Below are 13973 nucleotides of genomic sequence, written 5' to 3'. Positions count from 1 at the left end.
CATATCGTGATAACTGATTGTTTGATATCAGGCTAAAGATGCTAGTCTTTGCCCATATTCTACTTCTACTTCCTGTTTTAAACGATTGTGAGTGAGCCGGGCTAGCTGGTTACCCTTGCTTCTATTTTGGCAAAGACATATGCTAAGCTAAGCTAACTGGCTCCAGCTTCACATTGGTATCAATATTCTCATCTGACTCCGGTAAGAGTTGAATTAGCGTATTTCCTTTAAACAGTTTGGTGAAAAAGTTTCATATCTTGAACATCAAGTAGATTGAGTACAATATATGTTTCTACTTTGCACTTGATGTATCAGGCTTTTCCTTGAGATTCAATAAAAATGTATAAAGAAAATGTTTTAAGGTCTGCAGTCATGTTTGAAGCAAGTCACGTCAATTATAAGTCTGGTCTTTATACCTAAAATCTACAGATTATTATCCTCCAGCAGCCTGATTCTATGACTTCTTCCTTCTCGACATTTTCAGGATAGACGGCACTGTAGTGCAAAGGAGACTGAAGGTGACACAGTAGAATTCTGTGACACTTGTCCACAACATGAGGATACCTCACTGAAAAATATAGAATATGGCTAAATGTTTGTGGTACATTATTGCTTTTTTTTCGTTATTATCAGGCTGCTCTAATAAATCTCTTAAATCTCTACAGTTGATCCAGAATGCTGGAGCACGTGTTCTAACAAAAACTAAGCAAAGAGATCATATTACTCCGGTATTAGCTTCTCTGCACTGGCTCCCTGTTAGATCAAGAATAGAATTTACAATTCTTCTACTCACCTACAAAGCTCTAACTGGCCAGGCACCGTCTTATCTTAAGGAACTTATAGTTCCATATTACCCAACTAGAGAGCTGTGCTCCATCAATGCAGGGTTACTTGTGGTTCCTAGAGTATATAAAAGTAGGATGGGAGCCAGAGCCTTCAGTTATCAGGCTCCTCTTCTGTGGAACCAGGTTCCAGTTTCAGTCCGGGGGGCCGGCACACTCACCACTTTTAAGAGTAGGCTCAGACAGCCGGGGGACTACCTAGGATACACTGAGCTCATCTCTCCTCTTCTCTCCCTCCATCTTTATGTATTAATCTCCTATTTATGCACATTACTGATTTTGCTTCTTCCCCGGAGTCCTTCTGCTTTCTCGCCACGCAGGTTTCCATGAATCTGGATTATATCTGGACTGTGATCGTGCCTTCTGCTGTGGCCCTTCTGACACCCACTGCTACTACCACTATTATTATTAGTCACATTACTATTATTATTCCCTGTACTATTATGCTTATTGGCTTTGCTTCTACACTGGAGTCTTTGTGCTTTCTCGCCTAGCAGGTTTCCATAAATCGTGGCTGTACCTTACACAGCAGAATTATGTGACACTTGTCCACAACATGAGGATTTGGGAATACCTCACTGAAAAATATAGCATATGGCTGAATGTTTGTGATACATTATTGCTTTTTCTTTTGCAAAACAAAACAATGTGTGAAGAGGAGGGGACACTAAACAGTTTGCTCTCTCATCACGGGCCCATGGACAGTGAACTGGACAGAAAAAGGACATGCCAGATTTGCATTCAGACTGTTTGTTTACTGTATGTTGACTGGTCCTGGTCCTGTTACAGGGAGGCAGTAATACTGTGATGCACCACAGAGTGTCAGCATTGCATCACCTAAGCTCACTGGGGACGGACTGTGGGACGAACCGGGGCGGAAGACAGATAAAATCAAATGTTGCTATCTCATTGGCCTGTAAATAAACAGTAAAGCCTGCAGTCATTAACTGAACATTAAGAATGGAATAACCATGCAGAGCCACATACAGTAGATGTAAGGAAGTTTCTATTTAAATCAAAGCAATATTTGACTTTATTACCTCTGTGACAGTTTAGACTGTTTATTCATAGTTAATGATATATCTAAGCTTCTAGTGTTGGTGATCAGTTTAAAGCGAATATAGTTTATATAGTTTTTTGTGTCTCTTTTAAGTCATTTTAACTCTTTTCATGGTTGTTGTAAGTCTTTTTGAGTCTCGTTGCAGCTGTTCTGTATCTCGTTGTTTTGGTCTTATTGTCTTTTTCTGTCCATTTGTAGTCGTTTTACGTTTCTTTGTGGTCATAATTCTTTGTATTGGTTGGTACGTGACTCTTTAAGAGACATTTCATATGTATATGCCAGGGGGGCCCCTGACACTTTTGGCCCTTGGACCTGCACCCGGTAGTCCCATTCAATAATCCATCAATGCTCAAAGCGCCTTAAAATACAAGCCATTCACACACACATTCATACACTGGTGGCAGAAGCCGCCATACATGGTGCCACCTGCTTATCAGGAGCGATAAACATTCACATGCACAAACGTTCAGTATTTTGGCCAAGGATACTTTGACATGTAGACTGAAGGAGCCTGGGATCAAACCACTGACCTTTTGATTAGTGGACAACTGAGCCACAGCCGCCCCAGTAGGCTACAGTATGAGTCTTACCAAGGCTGTGAAGACTACTAATCTCCACCGGTGATGTACAGAAGGCTTTGAAACATGTCTTTTGGATTGGCCAGGTTGTGAAAAATCTCTGTTTGCGTTTATACTTAGTATTTGGTATTATGAATGTTGGTAATCCATGAATTAATCATTATGGTTTCTTGCTGCCTGATAAGCCATCATGGTCATGGAGTTCCACAAGGGTCTGTTCTTGGACCAATTTTATTCACCTTATATATGCTTCCTTTATGGAATATTATCATCCATTCCATCCATTTTCTGTAACCTGCTTATCCAGTTAAAGGTCGCAGGGTGCTGGAGCCGATCTCAGCTGTCAATGGGCGAAGGCAGGGTACACCCTGGACAGGTTGCCAGTCTGTCGCAGGGCTGACATAGAGAGACAGACAACCATTCACGCTCACATTCGCACCTACGGGCAATTTAGAGTCTTCAATGAACCTTAGTTGCATGTCTTTCGACTGTGGGAGGAAGCCGGAGAACCCAGAGAGAACCCACGCTGACACGGGGAGAACATGCAAACTCCACACAGAAGGTTGTCTAGCCCGGGAATTGAACCCGGGCCCCTCTTGCTGTGAGGCGACAGTGCTAACCACTACACCACCGTGCAGCCAGGAATATTATCAGTCACCTAATAAACTTTCATTGTTATGCAGATGATACCCAGTTATATCTATCGATTAAGCCAGACGAAACAAACCAGTTCTCTAAACTTCAAGCATGTCTTAAGGACATAAAAACCTGGATGACCTGCAACTTCCTGATGTTAAACTCCAACAAAACTGAAGTTATTCTACTAGGCCCAGGTCACCTTCAAAATCAATTATCTAACGATATAGTTTCTCTAGATGGCATTGTTCTAGCATCCAGCACTACCGTCAAGAACCTCGGAGTTATCTTTGATCAGGATCTGTCTTTTAACTCTTATATAAAACAAAACTCAAGGACAGCCTTCTTTCATTTACTTAACATTTAAAAAATCAGGCAAATCCTGTCTCAAAGCGATACAGAAAAACTAGTTCATGCATGTGTTAACTCTAGACTAGATTACTGCAATTCATTATTATCAGGCTGCTATAATAGGTCTCTTAAATCTCTACAGTTGATCCAGAATGCTGCAGCACGTGTTCTAACAAAAACTAAGCAAAGAGATCATATTACTCCGGCATTAGTTTCTCTGCACTGGCTCCCTGTTAAATCAAGAATAGAATTTACAATTCTTCTACTCACCTACAAAGTTCTAACTTGCCAGGCACCGTCTAATCTTAAGGAACTTATAGTTCCATATTACCCAACTAGAGAGCTGCGCTCCATCAATGCAGGGTTACTTGTGGTTCCTAGAGTATATAAAAGTAGGATGGGAGCCAGAGCCTTCAGTTATCAGGCTCCTCTTCTGTGGAACCAGGTTCCAGTTTCAGTCCGGGGGGCCGACACACTCACCACTTTTAAGAGCAGGCTTAAGACCTTCCTTTTTGATAGCGCTTATAGTTAGGGCTTGGTCCAGCCCCTAGATATGTTGCTATATGCATAGACAGCCGGGGGACTACCTAGGATACACTGAGCTCATCTCTCCTCTTCTCTCCCTCCATCTTTATGTATTAATCTCCTATTTATGCACATTACTGATTTTGCTTCTTCCCCGGAGTCTTGTGCTTTCTCGCCTCGCAGGTTTCCATAAATTGTGGCTGTACCTGGACTGTGGTCGTGCCTCCTGCTGTGGCCCTGCTGACACCCACTGCTACTACCACTATTATTATCAGTCACATTACTATTATTATTCCCTGTACTATTACGCTAATTGGCTTGCTTCTACCCTGAAACCCTTCTTGCTTTCTCGCCTCGCAGGTTTCCATGAATCGTTGTGGTACCTGGACCGTGGTTGTGCCTCCTGCTGTGACCCGGCTGACACCCACTGTTACTTTTATTATTATTATTATCAGTCACATTACTAATACTATTCCCTATATCATTATTTTAATTCTACTATAGTCATTTTTGGTTTTATTATAAGTAATCTTAATTTTCTCCTTCATTACTCTGCTTACTACTGTGATTATATGAATAATTTATGTCATATACATTGAAAGTGTATGGTTCCGGGACAGAGGATGTCGCATGTGTACAGATTGTAAAGCCCTCTGAGGCAAATTTGTGATTGGGCTATATAAAATAAACTGATTTGGATTGAATTGAATCATGTAAGCATTTATAATTATTTATTAATAATAATATCAATGATTAACCTAATTTTACAGACCATGAACAACTTCCTGATGAATTTTCCCCAACCTGGCAACCCAGAAAGTGGCTCCATTAAGTATTTGTAAATTACTTGCTACCAATTAATAAAGCCATTGTTCAACTTACACACGTTTAATTAAGGGTGATTCATTAGAAAGTGTTACCAAAATGTCTAGCTTTGGATTCTGCTTGTCTTTGTGAACCCAGGTCTGTTAATTATTACTTAAAGGGGACATATAATGTTAATTTCCAGGTTAATACTACCAGAACATGTTGACATGCTTTAATGTAAAAAAAAACACCCATTATTTTACTTATACAGGCTGCCTGAAAATACCTGAATTCACCCTCTGTTTGAAACACTCAGTTTTAGGGCCAGTCTCTTTAAGGCCTCCTTCCTAAAAAGCCCAGTCTGCTCTGTAGACTATATATAAGAAGTGGAGGAAGTCATGGTGACCTCACCCATTGGTTTGTGGACTGATGGTATGAAGCCTCAAGTTCAGCGATTTGGCCATTGCCATCTTGACTTTTTAAAACTAATGAACAGAAGTTACCATATATGGAAAGCAGCAGAGTGACATAAAGACACTGTATTCAGCTCTGGTAGCGGCAGCAACCTGTCAATCAAAGTAAGCCCGCCCTAAAGTATACCCTGCTTTATGGTCTATTTGACTTTAAATGGACCATAATTTACTAAATGAACATCATACTGTATTGAAGAAGAGTTGAAACTAGAGATTGAGACCATAAACTCATGTTTATTGAGGGAATAAATCGAGTGAAATGAAGTATCATTTTCTCATAGACTTCTATACAATTGGATTTATTTTTGCAACTCGCCCCCTACTGGTCAGTAGAGGGAATGCACGTTTTAAGACATCTCTGCATTGGATCCCTCGGCAGAATCAGAGATTGCCCCTGGTCTGTTCCGATCTCTGATTGGCTTGTGGGGAAAATCTGGCACACCTCTGCAATGGGGGGGAAGTATCTGAATTTCACAAGCACTGAAAAAGTTTATCATGATATGTCCCCTTAAAGAAGACCGTGTTTTAGGACAGTCTAGAAGTCTTCAGTCAATGTCATTGGCTAATGTCATGTGGTAAACCTTGACAGTTAGGCCGACTGCGATAACAACAGGAAGCACTCAAATGAAACCATAAAATAGCGTCTCCTCGGCCTTGCAGGCTTATGTATTTTCTCCTTGTGGTCTTATATTTATATTAGAACCATTTGAGTTGATTGTGTGTCTGTGTGTGTGTGTGTGTGTGTGTGTGTGTGTGTGTGTGTGTGTGTGTGTGTGTGTGTGTGTTTGAATGCCTAAGGAGCAGAATGGTCTGTGCTGTGAAGAGCACAGACCATTTATAGGCAGGATAGATTAACACCTATTGCAGTAAGTACTTTCCCACAGTTTTCCTTATTGGGTATCCAGAACCAGAAGTCAAGACTGACTGTGTGTTATTGTGATGAAACAAAGAGCCCCAAAACAGCCTGATGATTACACTCTCTCTCTCTCTCTCTCTCACACACACACACACACACACACACACACACACACACACACACACACACACACACACACAAGCTCAGGATTAGACCAAGTAATCCCAAACAAAACATGTGAGCCAGTAATCCCAATAATTTAGCATATGGTGGAAAAAAAATCTGTGCATAACTTGGTAATGAGTACAATATGCTGGCTTGAGGGGGGGGGGTGTTCAATTAAAAACAAATTTAAAGAAGGGGATTCCCACAGATTTTTTTGTGAAAAATATAAGGATATTGATGTGTTTAAAAGTACCCCAAAACAAAAGCATACTGGAAAAAACATCATGCCTTTGCTCATGATGCTCATATTTTTATATGTATAACTTCTAGATGAAGTCCTGGGATTTCTTTGCTCAAAATCACAATTTATCTTGAAAACTACAAAATCCAATTTTGGCAATAAAGTGGGCTACCTGGTGTCCAGTGACACATCTCACATCCTATGATGCCCCTTGATTCAAAAGGCTTTCCAGTAACACTGCAGACAATTTCCAAGCCCATCACCGTTAATTGGGAGTGAACGCAACTGTACGCTACACGGTCTCCAGTCCTGTCTGTATTTTTGATCCGGGATTGCGCACTGAGCGCCTCCATTGTCTGGCCAGCAGCAGCAGCAGCAGCAGGCGGCGGAGCGGAGAGCAGCGGAGCGCCGAACCGAGCGCAGGGGAGCGGCTTCGCTGTGACCCCAATATCCGAGGGGGGGGAAAAAGGGTGACCTCTGGGTTGGAGACCACCGGACCGGACAGACAGCGGGGACGGAGACGTCATTCTTTTTTTTCTTCAGACCTTTGTTTTTTTGGCGGTGAGACAGACAGCAACAGTTGTCACGATGTCTGACACCGGATGAGGCGCGAGCAGCAGCAGCCGAGTGAACATTGCGGCGCCGCTTTGATCTCGGCCCGCGCGGGATAAGACGTGTTGCCGCCGCGTCCCGCGTGCGATGATACAGCCGTCACCTGGGACCGCGAGGGGAGTGTAGCCTACAGCTGCGTGTCATTCAGGGGCTTTTCGGCGTCATTCAAGTCGTCAGTCAGCCCCCCCCCACCCCCGGTTGTGTCGAGGCTTTTCGTCCGCGGGTTGAGGTGAATCCAGACGGAGTCGGGCGGGCTCATGTTCCGCTCGGCAGCGAAACGGGCTGTTGCGTCTGCGGAGAGCCAGAGCTGACGAGCCTGCTGAGACACACGGGCAGACGGGCGGGCACGCAGGCGGCCAGGCCGAGAGACAGACAGGAGCGAAGGGAGGGGGGCGACAGCCTGTTTAGGCTCTCTCGACCCTTTGCGGATCGAGCCGAGCCCCCTCCTGTTTCCACCCAGAGCCCCCACCCATTTGGCCTCCCGCTTTGGATGGGGGAAAGCAGAGCACGGCGGGGCGGCCCCGGGGTGCTTTTCCCGGCGTCTCTACGGACGACAGCGCGGTGCCACCCTCGGCCCACTTCGGTCACTACCGGCCGAGCGGTACCATGGGCCTGCGGAGCCGCTCGGTGAGCTCCGTGGCCGGGATGGGCATCGAGCACAGCCCCGCCGTGCCCTTCGGCTTCTACACCCCGAGAGGGACGGACTCGGATCGAGCTGGAGGGGGGTCAGGAGGCACTACCGCCGCCCCGCACGGTACCGGCTACCAGGACACTGGGGACGGGGTGCTCTACCTGGGGTCCCGGGGGTCGCTGGCTGACACCTTGCCCCTGCACATCGCGCCCCGCTGGTTCAGCGCGCACAGCGGTAAGGGCTTTGCACACGCACAACCGTGTTCACCTTTTTTTGTGAGGACACTCATTAAATACATAAGGCACATACATTAGCCCCCCCCAACCATTACCCTAACTCTAACCTTAACCTAAGTCCAACCCAAGTCTTTGAAGGTCTGTCACAAAGTGAGGACTGCCCAAAATGTCCTCACTCTGAAGGTGTTATAATCAAATTGGTCCCAAAAAGATAGCTGTGCACACCCACAATGGGAGAATTTGAGTGAAGGATTAATCATCAGAGAAAACCTCATACAAAAACACTTCGGCTCCTACACCTTCAACTACGCACACACCTTGTTTACCTGCTGACACTGTGGGAATGACACCAAATGCTGTGCCATTACATTTCATTGCTATGAAGGGGAAGTTCAGTGTCAGTCTGTGAGAAAGTGAGAGCCTGACAGAAGAAAAACAAGCTGATCCGTGTGTAAAACAGTATGTTTCCCTCAGGGTTTTCCCTTGAGGTGGGTGGACCGCACTGTGCCACAAGAGAAGACAAGAAACTTGTGTTAATAGGTCGATTTATCAATTGAGAGACATGCATTTGCTGTGTGTGTCTCTGTGTGTGTGTGTGTGTGTGTGTGGGGGGGGGGGGGGGGATTGGATTTGGTGAGCACAACATTGCAGGGCCTCGCTCCGTCTCGACTGTCACCGCTGCGCCGTCTGCATAGGTCATCCCTTGTTGTGCGAAATGACACTAATACGCCTGTTGCCAAATCTGGCTGAGTCAATTAGCCCTGCGATTAGAGAGGTGGGAGGGAGGGAGGAGAAACAGGGGGAAGGAAGAAGGAAAAGAGATGGAGGAAAAAGGTGGGGTAGGGAGGGAGAGGATGGAGAGAAGGGATGAGGTGTGTGTGTGTGTGTGGGGGGGGGGGGGGGGGGTTCATCGTCTTACCACTCGCTCCACAACATGTTTCTGTGTGACTGCTGGGCCAACGAGTACACTCACACACCTTCACCTGCACACACACACACACACACAAATCCTTGGTCACAGCTGGTTCTCTTCCAACTGCACACATAGGCTACAGAAACACACACAGACACTGCAATAAAGTTCTCAAGGAAGATTATAGACATCTCTCTCTCTCTCTCTCTCTCTCTCTCTCTCTCTCTCTCTCTCTCTCTCTCTCTCACACACTCACACACTCACACACACACACACACACACACACACACACACACACACACACACACACACATATGCACGCACGCACACACAGCAGGCTCAGGCAGGTCCCCAGGCTCTCATTACCAAAGCCCTGACCGGCTCACAGCAGGAGAATAGCAAATTGGACGTCAACGTCTTGGCTGTTTTTCCCCTGCCTACATTTCCATAGCGACACTGATGTGCTTTCATATCAGTGGGAGGAGATAGCAGAGTCGTGGGGGGGGGAGAGATAGTAAATATACAGGTAACACCAGTGTGTTTATGACTTAATCTCCTTGTTTGACTAAAAGTAGCATTGTAGCACATTAAGGACATTTTTGGGTGCACAGCTACCACTGTGGGATGTTTCATTATGGGCGTGGTCAGGAGCTAGCATGTTGTGGCTAAAGAGGTAAGGCTAGTGGCAGCCACATTGCAGGACGTCACAGCAACAACGGAGACATGCAGGGAAAAAAGATCATTAACAACGTATTTATTTCCAAAAACGTGTTGCCGATAGATGCGGCACACCTCCACCTTTGGTAAGATCACATGACAAAAGATAGACAGCCCATTAAGATGAGTGACGAGTGTTGTAGTGTGACCTGTGGGGGGGGGAAGAGGGCATGACTGACAATGCTCTAACTGTCTCTGTGAGAAAAGTTGAGAAAAGTTGTTCTCAGTGTTGAATATGTGTGTGGTCAAGGGTGGAGGCAAATAAGCTTACAAGATATGGTCTAAAGCAGCGGTCCCCAACCACTGTGTCATTTGGTACCGGGTCGCACAGAAATAATAAATAATTTATATTATTTCCATTTTTATTGATTATCAGAGTCTGAAAGATGTTTTATTTTGAAAAATAACCGGATTCTCTCGCAATTACATCCGCCTGTGCCTCTTGACACATGTCAAGACGCTTGTCTTGGTCATGTGATAAGTTCGTCGTGTTTATCCGCCACACCTTGAAGGCCGGTCCATGATAAAGTATCTAACAAAGGTTGCTCGGACCAAACTATCATCATCTTTGATGCTGTACTCGTAGACTGTATATAAGAAGTGTACGTAGGCACTGTTATGTTACTCATTAGTTTGGGGACTGCCGTTATGAAGCCTCAAGTTTGTCATTTTGGCCGTGGCTGTCTTGTTTTTTTGCAGCTAGAAGTGATACAAGAAGGTGGAGCTAAATAGAACCAAACGCTGGCAACCAAAATGTTACAATTAATATTCATGAAAAGGTTAAAGTTGTAGGACGAATACAAAGACAACTCCCGAACTAAACAACGCTGTGGTAGCGACCTGTCAATCACAAGGTAGCCTTTAAGCATACTCTGCTGTATGGTCTATTTGACTCTAAAGGGACCATCATTTACTAAATGAACATCATGCTGTATTGAAGAAGACTTGAAACTAGAGATTGAGACCATAAACTCATGTTTACAATGTTTACTGAGGGAATAAATCAAGAGAGAAGTAGAGTCATTTTCTCATAGGCTTCTATACAACCAGAGGAGTCGCCCCCTGATTGATAATGCAGGTTTAAGACATTTTTACATTTGCTTCACTTTTCAGACCCAAAGTTTTCCACCTGGCTGTAATAAAAGATTGGTTGCTCTAATGGGATCCCTTTTTTATCCATGTAGACCTCCAGCTGCTTAGCATGACCTTTTATTTCGCCTGTAACAGCAGAAATGTTTCTGGTGGTGAATGAGATCTTTCTTGAGACCTTGCTACCCTAGGCTGCGTCCCACTGTGCTGGCCCGGTGGGATGCCGCTGCAAAGGGCTCCAGCAAGAAAACATTTAGTTCGTCAGAAACATCAACTACAGTCCGTACGGATCGGATTGTAGTTGTTCCTGTGTGGCATTAATGAGCTGATAAATGATATGATTGGTGCATAAACTCCCTCACTCAGTAATACCAGATCCAGCATTTTCAGCTGTATCAGAGCCATTTCCGATACTGGTGTTTGTATCAGAACAACTGTTATTCTGGTACAACGCACAGCAGAAAATACTACTGAAACCTTCAATGGTGGGTGGTGTTAGAGTGTTTAAATAAAAGAACCACACCCTCAGGATCAAATCCAGCGAGGTGCCTGTAGGGCCGCGTGCCTCTTCTCCAGCCTGGCTTGGCCTCTGCCCGATCACACCTAGTTAGAGTAGTCATTTCAAACCCTGGAGCTTTTCAACTGCACATCCATTGCAGAGAAAAAGAACTAGAGCGAGACCCGGTTGAGGCTTCGCTTCAAATCTGTATGGACTGATACAGCTGTGCTCCCACCCAGCTATAGGAAAAACAGTCTTTATATGAATTTAACACAAGGAACATCAGCTTGTGATTGTTCCCAACATAGGAGAATCCCCTAAATGAAAAGGCATCAATTATTTATTGGGAATCTCCTTTATCTTTATCCTTTCATACATATTCTTATACTACTTTTATAAAATTCAATGCTCCTCATATTCGATGCTTCATGCTTGTTTATGCTGTAAGAAATCCCCTGCGTGAACCAAGAAATCGTGCTACCCTTTGTGAAATATGGTTTATTTGAACATTTTCATGTGAAGCCTGCCTTAAGTGATGCACAAAAGCAACAATTAACAACAACTTTCACTTGCTGCAAACATTACAGTTCATACCTTGACATTAATATTCATGTCTATTCAGCACTGTGCCAAAAAAAAGGACCGTACCAGTAATTTCACATGGTTAAGAGACAGCACATTAGTGCGAATATTGCAAGACAGCATTGTATACACAATGTATATGCAGTTTTCGATCTTTCACACAGTCATTTCTAAATGCTACGGAAGTTCACTGTTAGACTAGACGAAATGAGTTTTGCATCATTTGTCTATATTTATTAATGTTCATTAAAAGATCGACAGGACAAAAACTACAAGTTGCTCCTCTTATTGGAAGCTTCTGTTGAGTCTGTTGAGATTTTAGAAAATAAATGTTATCCGAACAAACCCAAACAATATGCTACCATATATATGACTGTGGCTCCCAGTTTGGGTTGTAGTCGTTAACAGGGTGATTGTCACTGTATTTCAGTATTGATATGCTGCACCCAGCCAGACTTCCCTCACAGATTTTTTTAATGCTTCACTCCCGCCCCTTAAGTACAGACTGGCCAATCCTAGCGTAGCATCGGCCAGCTCTGACCAGGGTTCTAAAACTCCACGGCTCTGCTACATAGACTCTCATCCAATCGTTTGCGATGTTCTTCATGTTCAAGCCGGTTCCGTGGATTTGGGGTAGTCATGGTTAGATGTTGGATAATAGTGACACTTGTTACCCGGAGAGTTAGGAAGGAGACAAAACTTGCCAAATTGAAACAATTCCTGAATACCTCTCCATTTTTCTCTCTTAGTTGGTTTGATGGCCAGCGCAACTTTTGTTTCTGGTTCGCTACCTCTTCTTCTTCTTCTACTCTGGTTACTGGCACATTACCTCAAGGGCAGCCTCTAGCAATCTCCTGTAGCCGAGTTTATTTGCTCCAAAACAGTTGATTGAAACAGAGCCTAATTTGTGTTTCTTTTTTGTGGTATTTCAAAAGTTCGCTTTAAAATTTGTTTAACAATTGAACGGAAACATGGCTAGTGACCTGATCAATCAGCGTTCTTGAAGAGCCTCTGGCAAGTACGGGTGTGGTTTACGTGTGTGTGACACACCGATAAGTGGAGTCGACTTTTTTGTTCAAAACCACGACGGGGGCTCCTAATGAGCTTAACGTAGATACTGCAGTAGCATCAGTTCTAAACATGTTATTGCTTCCTCCTGACTTGCTCGGTAAGAGTTTGATTGACAGATGGGCCATCCAATCACCTACCGAATATATTTTTGAAAGTGCCTGCCCATTTCCAAACAGTTCCCACGGAAGGCTTCTCAGATGGTTCTGTGTAAACAAACCATCTGGCCGGTCAGGTTGGTGGGTAGTAATTTAATCTGTGTGCCAAAACACTGTAACCCTGGTTACACCGACTACCGCGGTTAGCCAGCTACCAATAACACTGGTAAACTATTAATGGTCGATCAGCTTCCGACCTTTTCATTGATATCACTTAGCATGCTAGATCACAGTAGCTACGCATGCTACCACTGCTAATGGAATGCACTCTAGAAGAGAAGACAGCGACATTTAAACATTGTTCCATTGTTTCAACCTGTCTACTGGATAATAGAAAAGGCCATCTATTAAACATGTGGTGTCACTGTATTGTCTGAAAGAAATGTTTGACTCTGTTTGACTTTGAGAATATGAGGGCTGTCTAACATTTATCCCATCTGACAACGCCAACCCATCAACCCATACCTCTCTCAGTCCTGAGGAGTGTTACTACCACAAGTAAAAATATGGAACTGAAAGAAGATTTTCTCCTCTGTGAAAGTTATATTAAATAAGGGGCCAGCATGGCAGATTTTAAGATTCACAGATTATATATAAGATTTTCACTTTCTCTGTTTCAAAAGGGCAGGTATATTATTTTGGTACATCAGCTAAATTGAGCTATATTCATTTTAGGTTGATTATGATAAAATGAACCTCATTACTCTGGTTACGGTAGGCTATGATGGTTTTGGTAAAAGTGGGTTACTTTGCCTTAAAATCAAATTACTGCAGGGGTCTTGAATCACTGTAAGGGCTTGTTCTGCCATAATCGCTGGCTCGCTGTAATTCATCCCTTACTTTACAACTTTTAATTACTTAAAGGTCAGTGTTCTTACTTTGGATAAGGCTAGTGGCTATTATCACTCAGCAGAGTGTAGGCTAAAGAGTGCTG

At 43.9% G+C, this 13973-nt stretch overlaps 1 protein-coding gene across 1 annotated transcript in view; it reads left to right on the top strand.

The window, feature by feature from the left end:
- Positions 1-13973, top strand: part of znrf1 (zinc and ring finger 1) — a 60304-nt gene that overhangs the window by 396 nt on the left and 45935 nt on the right. The window contains exon 2 of the mRNA XM_054619556.1: positions 7555-8011. Coding sequence (XP_054475531.1) covers positions 7555-8011 — 457 coding nt within the window. The remainder of the gene's footprint in view (positions 1-7554; positions 8012-13973) is intronic.

The sequence above is a fragment of the Anoplopoma fimbria genome, chromosome 19 (genome assembly GCF_027596085.1).
Source record: "Anoplopoma fimbria isolate UVic2021 breed Golden Eagle Sablefish chromosome 19, Afim_UVic_2022, whole genome shotgun sequence".
In the NCBI taxonomy this organism is placed as follows: Eukaryota; Metazoa; Chordata; class Actinopteri; order Perciformes; family Anoplopomatidae; genus Anoplopoma; species Anoplopoma fimbria.
Note: the sequence above shows the minus strand (reverse complement) of the source record. Positions and strands in the feature narration are given on the sequence as shown.